Below are 10812 nucleotides of genomic sequence, written 5' to 3'. Positions count from 1 at the left end.
AAAAAAAAAAAAAAAAAACTCTACGGCTGTCTTCGCCGTGGATCTGCCTTTGAATCGTTAGTTGACATCAAAAAGTTTGCGGGGAGACCGGAGAGGTTAAGAAGCGCTCGAGGAGGGGGGGGTGGCAGCCATCCTGTGCCAGGGCGACGACGCGCGTTCCCTTTCCTTTAACCCAATTAGGAGAGGGCGATGATGAACTTCCTGTGTGGGAGCGCTCTCGGTGAGGCGGAGCGCGAATCGACAAATTACACCGAACTGCACAAAAACATCTCCAACAGGCCGCACGCAAATATGTCAGACTTTTCTAGGCAGTGGTGGGAAGTGGGGTAGGGTGATACCACCTATTCTGAAATCAATTAGCGATCATCAGAAGGGGCCCCGCTTTGAAACGCCGCGCCACTCGCCGACTCCTTCCTGATCCCTCTTTGACAAATTAAACCGACGCAGGAGCGTTTCCAACACCCAGACCAGAGACAAACAATCACTGATGTTAAATAAAAAGGCCCAGAGGAATGCATATCACCCACCACTTCCATATCAGACTTTCAGAATAAGAGCTGCTCATACGCTCCCGCCTGAAGCAAGCGTTGGGGAGGACGCTCAGCTACTACCACGGCAAACTTTTACCTCAGTGTCTGCAACAACTGGCTGAGTCGCAGCAGGTCAATTAGCTGTGGCGGCCATCTTGAACTGGGCTGACTCCGAAGGTTAATCCGTTGCGTCCCTGAATGCTACAGTTCGATCTCGCTCAGTATGTCTGTGCTCAGGCGTGGTGTTGGAGGTAACTCTCAGCGACTCCCACACCAACATTTCCATCAGTATGTGTAAAATTCGCCGAGTTATAGCCATTTTTGTGTTTGCTAATATCAATTAGCCGTGGTGGCTATCTTGAATGGGGTTGACTCCAAAAGCTAATGAGTTGTAGAGGTGCATCCAATAGTTTTGTTGTGAGAGGTTTATTTAAAATCCATCCAGTGGTTCATGAGACATTTTGCTAACAGACAAACAGGGTTGAACCTGGAAGTTACTGCTAAAGATTTAAGCACTTTCTGCAATAAGAAGCACTCGGACTTTGTGTTTTAAATGACCCTCCCTCGACTACCACGCCAGATTTTAGCCCAATACGTGGAAAACTGAGCGTTGGCCTTTTTTGTGTTTTCTGATACAGTTGGCCATGGAAGCCATCTTGAATTGGGTCAACGCCAAAAGCGAAACAGCTGAAAACGATCACTTTCTAAGAGTTTCAACGAAAACCCGTCCAGCGGTTGGTGAGACAGTTAGCTGCCGTTAAGGAGCGAACGGAACGAAACATGGTCGCCCTCGTGAAAAAAAAAAAAAAGGAGGAAGTCACAACAACACGGCGCCATTCGTCCACCTGGACGCAGCAGAGAACAAAGCCCGTTTTAACTCTACGCCATCCCTGTGGAGAACGGCCGCTGATGAAATGGTCTCCGATGGCGTTCTGTCAACGAGCCGGGACACTTATCACTGCGGCTTGAGCTCGGCTCGGTCTGACAGACGCCTCCCCCTCCACCGATCATGAGATTGAGACATTTGTTGGTGCTTTTCTGTGTGTGTGTGTGTGTGTGTGTGTGCGCGTCCACCCAGCTGTGACCAAACTCATCACTTTGGGCATGGACTCTGCCCTCCATTACACATCAGTGGACTGCATTTGCAGGAGGGGGGAAAAATAATGACTTAATTTTAGAGATTTGTGGGAAGGCTGGAATCTGGGTCACTTGTCTTGTTTTTTTTATTTTTTTTCCTATATTTGACAGGAGAAATCCCGATGGTTCGCAAACAGGAAAAGTCCACAACACAATCATTTCATAATCTGAGGAATAATCATTTACCCTACATTATTGCCCACTCACAGTGGTTTTGCCTGTGTGTGTGTGTTCACGCGTTTGTCTGTTAGCAAAATATCTCACAAACCACTGGACGGATTTTAATGAAACTCTCAGATAGCAGTCACCGGGTGTTCATCTACAACACATTAACTTTTGGAGTAAATCCATTTTAAGACAGCCGCCCTAGATAATCAACATTGGCCAACGCAAAAGTGGCGATAATTCAGACAGTTTTACATATATTAAGCTTAATTTTGTTGTGGTAGTAGCTGAGAGTCATCCCTAACACATACTCTGAGAGCTAAGACATCTTGTGAAATCTCAGACTGTGCACAACGTTACTTTAAAAGGTTTGACCAAAAACGGCTACAAATCGTCATTTGATCTCAGTCGAAAACTCTGGCATGAAAGGTGGCGGGCATTCCTTTTAAGGCATGCTACTTTTGGAATTTAAAATAATATGTGCACACTTAAACGCGTGCTCCTAAACGTACACTTCTACGGCGAGGGAAAAAAAAAGTGAAAAACATTCGAGAGAGGCAGCCGATCTCAGGAAGAAATGAAACTCCAGCTGGGATTTCCCTGTTAAAGAATTAATAACCAGGACTGGTTTGGCTAGCCGTTAGTCTGGAATGGATGAATACTTTTGCCTCTTCCTCCCCACTCTCGAGCTCCAAACCACCGCTCTATCCTCCGCAGGAATGAGAGGCTAATAAGGTCAAAGAGAAGATGATTCCTTCAAGATGCTGCTGTTAAAAGGTTGTAGAAACTGCAAATTTTATGGCGTACTCAGCCTGTCACCCACTTATTCTGAATATCAGTCGGCTGTTTTGTTAAACGCGTAATGTCAGCGTGCAAAATGTCAAGCAGTTGTTCATCTGAGGCGCTATCCACCTCGTTATACAACCTGTAAAATGTGGAGATTTAAACAAATCGCGCTTCCTTTTTTTAAAAATTCTAAATCTGCATCTCTCTTTAGCTGATGTATTCACAACGACTCCAGAGATAATTTATCTGTTAGAAATCCAAACAGCAGTTACGTTTCAAAAAACATGATTTGATGTGTACCTCTTGTCCCGTGAGGAAGAGCAGAAGGTCGCCTTCGCCCGCCTCACACATGTGGATCTGGATGACGGTGCGGATGGCAGCCTCCAGGTAGTCCCGCTCTGGCTCCGGCGTGTAGAAGATCTCCACGGGGTGCGTGCGCCCGGGGATGGTCAGCAGCGGGCACTTGTCGAAATACACTTGGAACTTGCCGGCGTCGAGCGTCGCGCTCATGACGATGACCTGAAGGAGGAAAAAAAAGACCCGGTGAGGGAAAAACTGCACATCGCCTGCCGTCTATTAAGCCAGAGTTTTAGACTAAAACCATCTTATATCTTATGATGAGAGGGGGTCGGACGTAAGTGACGACATGTTCGATCTCGTTGCAAGCTGAGGATCACTTTCAGCTACTACCACACCAGAATTCAGCTCAATGACTGTAAACCTGACTGACTTACAGCCATCTTTGTTTTCGAGAGCAGTTGGCTGTGGCGGCAGTGTTGAATTAGGCCGACTCCAAAAGTTAATCAGTTGTAGACGTTCATCCGATGATTACCTCCTGCAAGATTTATTCAAATTAATCCTGCGGTTCATGAGATCTTTTGGTAACAGACACACGAACAAAGGCTGACGTGGGCTGCACTGATTTCAGATATGAGCACCTTAAGAGATGCCATTTGCTTTTAGGCTTTTATGATTATTATTATTGGTAAGGACAAATATTACGCAGTCGAGGGTGAATTTAAGCCCTTGATAAATGAGTCTACAACTCTAAACAGCACCCAAAATGCTCTGAAAATTAGATATCGGGCTGAGAATGTTGGCACAAACCAAAAAAAAATATGGCGTCTGTAATGAAGGACTTGGCATCACGGTGCAAGTAAAGTGACCTACGGAAGATCTACGGCCGTCCTTGTTCACGCGGCGTTCCTTCACAGAACCATTAGACAACCTGCATTAGGATTGGGGGGGGTGGAGAAACTCGTCGCACATTTTCAATCTCTGATATTTTCAGGGGCCAGCGTCTCCGCATCTCGCTTTACGCTCTGCGACACACCGTAATTGCTCTTAATCAAGGCAAATTAAACTTTCAAATTCGGTGGGAATGAAGGAGACTGGCGGCGGGGGGAAGGGGGGGGAGGGGTACGATCATTCCCAATAACCTCAACCTCATTAAACAGTCAGCGAACGGCAGCCTAACCTTTGATTCCGAGCTGACAAACAACTAGTCATTATCCATCTGCTTTCTAAAAGCTTCTGTCCGCTGGCCTATAAAACTCCTGGCAGGCTTTACGGTCAGCCTCCATCAGCACCAACAGTTGCTGTTTTTCCTCCTGGTTGAGCGACTCGAAACGGTGGATGACTCCGGGAGTGGAGAAACGTGTGTTTACGAGTCGAACGGCAGCGTTTCTCTTTCCGGAACGCATACAAAGCTGTCAGACGTGGGCGAGGTGGGGGACACTCGGAAAATAAAAAAATAAATAAATAAATAAAAGCATCAGAGGAAGGACATAAACACCGTCAGACTGAATTTATCCCTGGAGAGAAGTTGGACTTGGAGCTCTAACAGGCGTTAACAGGAAAGTAATTGTGGAAACATACTGAAATAATAAAAAAAAAAAAAAAAAAGAGAGAAAATGCTGAACAAAGTTTGGAGATTTCTAAGAGCCTGTTTTCCCAATTCAGAAAAGTTAGGATGTTGTGTCATTGTTCACCGTGTCATCCACAAATGCTGCTTCAAGCTCTATCAGGCAAAGAAGAAGCCCAGATGTGAACCCCATCCAGAAATGCTGCTGTCTTCTCTGGACCAACGCTCGTTTAAAACGGACTGAGGCGAAATCTGAAATTCTGTTTCCAAACCACCAACATCACATCGTCTGTACTAAAGAGGAGAGGGACCATCTGGCCTACTGTTAGCGCACATTTCAAAAGCCTGCCTCTCTGATGATATGGGGGTGCATTAAAGTGCACCTTCAGTGCAGAAAAGTGTATGCAGGTTTTAGAACTACGTGCTCCAATCCAGCAACACATCCAGCAAAGACTGACTGTTGCCTCACAGCGCCGTCTTTTTGAAATGTGTCGCTGCCATAAAATTCAAAATTTCTTTATTTTTTAGTTGTTTTTTTAAATGATATGATATTTTTTCAAATGTTCCATTGTGAACAAGATACGGGTTTATGAGATTTGCATAAACAATCAGAACATTCTGGTTTTGTTTACATTTTAAACAAAGTCCCAATATTTTAGGGAACTGGGGTTGTACCTTAAGGTCAGGTCTCTGGCGGACGACTTCCTTGAGGACCCCCATGAGGATGTCTGTCGCTAAGGTGCGCTCGTGGGCCTCGTCCAGGATGATGACGCCGTAGCGCTCCAGCAGGGGGTCGTTCATGGCCTCCCGCAGCAGCATTCCGTCGGTCATGTACCTGGGAGATGAGAGGAGATGCAGCAGCACATCATGACCCGCAGCCACCGCCGCGTAGAGACTTCAGCTCAATGCGCGCGTTGCTGACTGAGCTTCTTACTTAAGCACGGTCTTGGCGGAGCTGCAGTCCTCAAACCGGATGGAGTAGCCCACCTCTTGGCCCAGCGTGACATCCATCTCGTCTGCCACCCTCTGGGCCACGCTCATCGCTGCCACCCTCCTGGGCTGGGTGCAGGCCACCGCCCTCTTCGGCCCTGGCAGCGAACGCATCATCTCTACGCACCACTGAGGGATCTGAAGGACACAGGTCAAAGGCTGTCGTTTTATTTTCCTTGGGTTTTAAAATGAAAAAAAAAAAAACAGTGACAGATTACAGATGAAAGCAGGCCAGTTTATAGGTAGATGAGCATCACATACTACAGCAAAAAAAAAGGTATATATTCTGTTAAATAAGCAAATTACTCTATGGAAGATTATTTTTCTGCAAAGTCAACACTGACTAAAGCTAAAACTGAGAAAATTTTCACTAAAGAGCTGCTCCTAAAAACAAAAGCACCTTGCTAAAAGAGGCTGCAGAGACACCCTCAGTCATTTAAAGGGACAGTACAGATCTTTTTACATGAAGTTCTGATAAACGTTTACACTTTCACGAGTGTCACATTACGTGGTTATTCCTGGAAGACGTTTTAATATATTCCCATCTGAAGTTCCCCAGACTGCACCGGAAGCGCTACAGCTAGCTGCAGCTGTCAATATTTGTGCTTGCGAATGACCACAAAAAAAATCATAATGTAAATAAACTGATTGTACTTTAAAGGTTATATTAGAACAAAAGGTTTTATTATTTTTAAAAACACGAGTTGTTCCAAGATGGCAGCAATCCTACACTCTGACTAGCCGTTTGCTCGTCAATCTGGTCAGAATTAAAGCTACTCCTCCAAGCTGAGTTCATTCAAAACATTTATCTACAACAGGTGAAACTGATAAAATTATATCAATAATGTTCATTTGGATTTACGAAGCCCATCTGTATCCACCACAGCTGCTTAAATGCTGAAAGGACATCATGACTGGTTGTATTAGAACTGTGATTTTAATTGATATGAATCTAAAAGTGATAATTACTTAAGCTGCATTGACAAAACAAGATCATGTGAATTACCTCCTGAACTCTTTGTAATGGATTATTGGTGGATTATATTAAAAAAAAAAGAGGTTCTTTGCTACACTTCCATCCTCTGCTGACGTACTGAAACGTTCAGAGGCATGTATAAATCACAGCTAATGAGGAAAAACAGATTTATTTATTTCTAAAAGCATCGACAAGCTTACACTTCTCTACATGCTAAGTGTTCGGAGGGTAGTTTATATTCACCTCGGGAGGAAACAAACTCGAGCAGTGATTTACTCTCATCTTCGCCCGCAAATTTATGAACCAGACATCCCTGCTTCCTTTAGAAACTTACAATAAACAGTTCGATTTATCTTCCTGCGAATTAACTCCCGAAAGCGAGAGCCCATTTAAAATACATGAATCCTTCATGGAATCGTGCTTTTTTTTTTTTTTTTTTCACGACAACATTGAAACCAATTTAACCGCTGAGTGTCAAGCTCTGATCTACTGTGACACGTCTGAGTTGATGCTTTTTTTTTCTTTTAAAGGTGCCGCTTCAACAAAGCCCCAATGTTATGTCTGTTTTTGTTGTTTTACCTGCGTGGTTTTCCCCGAGCCAGTCTCTCCCACCAGCACGAAACACTGGTTCTGCATCAGGATGTCAGTGAAGCTCTCTCTGTACTCCCAGACCGGCAGCTGCAGCCGTTTCGTCAGGATCTCGTGGTAGCGCGGCGTGTGTGGCAGGCAGGTGAAGGGATTTATCTGCTGCCTCTGGACCGGGGGCTGCTTGAGGAAGCTGGCCGTCGCCGACGGGCCAACGACGGGGGTCTTGTCCTTGTCACGGTCTCGACCCCGGTCTCGATTCCGGTCGCGGTCCCTGTCGCGCCTTCGAGAGGAAGATGAACGAGGTTACACGGCGGTAACGCGCCACAAGTTCAACAAACCAACTCCGCGTCAAATCAGGCTGACATCGTTCGAGGTACGAGCAGAACTAGAGAACAAACGGTGCACAGATGTTAACCCGTGTCAAACCCCTTTTCATAAGAATACCTCGAAAAGGTTACTGCACATTCTTTCTTACGCTAACAAAAAGCAGTTTAATCAAGTGGAGAAAGCAAAGGTCACAAATAAAATAATTGCCTGCAGCCTTTTCTTTTTTTTTTCTTTCTATCATTTTACACCCAAATAAATTCATCCGTAATGTTTAACTGTTTATGTTCTTGTCTAAAATGATGACATGTTTCCTTTGCAGCACAAAAGGGACGTCAAAGAAAACTCGACAAACTTATGCAAAAATGCAGCGTAAACCCCTGAGTACTTGAAATTTGTTGAAGAATTTATTATTAAAATAAAACAAGCAGAACAGAAACCGGAATTAACAAAACAGAAGCTAAAATTTGCTAAGCTTAGCTAAAAGCAATTTTAAAAAACAGCAACACAGTAGCTAAAGGCTAAATGTAACAAGCCATTTTCCCCTAAAAGCAAAAGGTTGCAAAAAAAGCTAAAAGCTGAAGTGACCAAAACCACCGGTAAATGCAAAAATTATCAATATAGCAGCTAAAAGTAGCATTGGAAGACAAAAAAAAAAAAGATAAAGTATGCATTGTTTTTGAGGGAACTCCTAAGATCTCTATGCATTTAAAAGGGGGAATTTTATCGTAAAAATAAAGTTAAATGATTCAAAAACTATAAAAGTGACAAGTATGAAAAGTCACGGCACACTATTCCTGATGGAGCTGAACATTTTGCTATATGAATGGCTACAAAGGATGCAGTTTGATAGCAAAAAAAACCTGGAAAACAATAATAATTGCTGGATTAGGATTCACATTATTAGCATATTTATGAGAAGAATGACCCTAAACTAGTGACCCTTTGACAGAAACATCTTAAGAAAACATCAGCATTATGCAGGGACACACCTACGCTTACTTTTGTATGCAATGAGCTAAATTAAAAAGAGTTATTTGGGCATTTAAAGTATGTGACGTCATTATGACCTTAATACTTGAGGTTTACTTAGCCTAGCATCGGTTAGCATGTCATGCTAGCCGCGTATGGAGAGTAGCAAACCGGTTGAGGATATCCGATTTGAATCTGCTGTTTGCAAACGGAAACACTTATAAACCAAACGCAGCTAAAACCAGCTTTTTATCCTGTAACGGAAAAAAAATAAATGTGCGTGTTTATCCCAGCCAGCGCTAACTTGTTAGCATGCGTTAGCATGGCTACAACAACAAACCGCCGCAACAGTTTGACGCTGCACAGCCGCGGCTAGCGTGACATTAACATCAGTGGACCAGTTTTAGTTGAGAGGAATCATTGTCCCCGAAGGCTAAACAATGTCGTTCGGTCACACTGGCGCCGGAAATGCAACCGAACGTAGGCTAATAATTATTCAGTGAATAAAACCGTTCAAAACGCCAGCGGCGTCATGGCAACCGGGAAATCTCCTCTCACCTCATCGTCAACGACTTAAAAGCTGCGAGGCGTTAAAACGACCCGAAAGTCAAAGGTTTCCCGGCAGGTGATGTTCACTACGTTGGTCTGTCGGAGGGCAGATGCAGCCGGTGTTTGGATGCGAGGGAGGATGCTGATGCCAGGTCTTCTGCGCCTGGAGAGTGATGTGCCCCTAATACACACACACACACACACTCACACACTCACACACTCACTCACTCACTCACTCACTCACTCTCACTCACTCACACACAAGTTTCTATTCTTATTAGCGCTTCCATTCATGTCTGTCGCCTAACCTCGACCCTTCCTCCAAACCTAGCCATCACCAGTACTTACCTAAACCTAACCACAACCGAAACTCAACTCACACCAAGGTCTTATGATTTAAATAAGCCTACTTGTGACGTTATGTGTGATCTCGTATCATATCGCGAGATCTCGCGCGATTTGTTAGCGCTTCAGGTTTGTGATGTGTGTGACTCTCAGCTACCCGCACCAAACTTTGGCACAACATCTGCAAAACTGACTGAGTTATATTCATTTTTGTGCAACTGTGTCGGCCATCTTGAATGAAGTTGCCTCCAGACAATAACTATACTTTATGAGAGTTTCATTAAAACGAGATATTTTGCTAACAGTATATACACTAACACACACACAAGCATGGGCAAAAAAAACATTATCACCTTTCACTTTTAGCAACAGGTAATAAATATATATAACTATTGAAGAACAATGTGGCTTTAATATATAGTTAGTGCCTGAATACAAATTACATTTTCTTCAATGATGCTGCCATAATATCACAAATTAAATTAAAATAATTTAATCTGAATAGTTTGGATACTTCTAAATAAAACCTTAACAATATTAGGGAAATAAAAAACATTAAAATCCCAGTGATCCTTGAAGGTACCTCCTTTCACACCAGAGTTTTCAACTAAGTCTTGTGGCAAAGAGTGGCAAATTTATAGTTCTTTTAGTCAAATACTGAAAATAAATAATATGTGCAATCAGTCAGGAGATCTGTTTCTAAATCGTCAACATGCAAAGATTTTTTCTCATCCAGCTAGAAAACCCATGGGTTTGAAAGAACATGCTTGACTCAACAAAGAGCTTAAATTTACCCTCTAAATATATAAAGTGATGAATAATCTGTCACAACAGATGATCACTGCCATTACACAGCCTGAGTCCTGCTAACAAGCTGCATAACACCATCATTGTGTCATTACTTATTGTTGGCAGATTTATGGGAATGATTAAGAAGGAGAGACCACAACCTCAAAATATGCTAATATTCAAAATATTTTTAGAATACTGTAATGTAACTCCTAAAATACAACACATCTGTCCTAAACAAAAAGATAGAATATAGAAGGAATTTCTCAAACATGATTTAATGTCATGAAATATTGAAAGACTGGATGGAAAAACAAGCAGGGGTTCAGTTGGTTAATAGCGCCTCTGAATCGGAACGATTTAGAGAAATGTTCTCATTTCTGCACTGTTGAAGTCACAGAGTTCATCTAATATTTCTTTCTGTTGACATTTTCCTTTGTATCAGATAAACAGTCGTACCATTTCATCGAAACGTAAAACCTGAGCCGCATGAAGGCCACAAACGGACTACTAATAAAGCTAAAGGAAACAAAAAACATTTTAGAATCAATGCTAAGGGGTGAAAAATAACCACAGTTATGATTACAAATAGTAGATAGAGATTCCAACAGACCTCATTAAGATGCAAAAGGGATGTTTGCTTAAAGTTACCAGGGGGAACCAAATATTTCAGCCGTCTGAAATAATCGGTTCCCCCTCTAAAACATGGGACAAAAATAATTTACCAAAAAGTCCTTAACTGTGTTTATTCCTCTCATCATGGACAACAAGTCCTGTGAATTTGGAGACATTTGTTC

At 43.0% G+C, this 10812-nt stretch overlaps 1 protein-coding gene across 1 annotated transcript in view; it reads right to left on the bottom strand.

Annotated features, from left to right (window-relative positions):
- dhx15 (DEAH (Asp-Glu-Ala-His) box helicase 15) overlaps nt 1-9282 on the bottom strand; it is a 41367-nt gene extending 32085 nt beyond the window's left edge. Inside the window, exons 1-5 of the mRNA XM_017414442.3 lie at nt 8891-9282; nt 7028-7316; nt 5417-5610; nt 5158-5317; nt 2919-3137 (exon numbers count right to left, since the gene is read on the bottom strand). Coding sequence (XP_017269931.1) covers nt 2919-3137; nt 5158-5317; nt 5417-5610; nt 7028-7316; nt 8891-8895 — 867 coding nt within the window. The 5' untranslated portion in view covers nt 8896-9282. The remainder of the gene's footprint in view (nt 1-2918; nt 3138-5157; nt 5318-5416; nt 5611-7027; nt 7317-8890) is intronic.
- Nucleotides 9283-10812: the final 1530 nt, after the last annotated feature.

The sequence above is a fragment of the Kryptolebias marmoratus genome, linkage group LG7 (genome assembly GCF_001649575.2).
Source record: "Kryptolebias marmoratus isolate JLee-2015 linkage group LG7, ASM164957v2, whole genome shotgun sequence".
NCBI classification, from domain to species: Eukaryota; Metazoa; Chordata; class Actinopteri; order Cyprinodontiformes; family Rivulidae; genus Kryptolebias; species Kryptolebias marmoratus.
The sequence above is the reverse complement of the archived record's forward strand: the minus strand, read 5'-3'. Positions and strand labels throughout refer to the sequence as shown.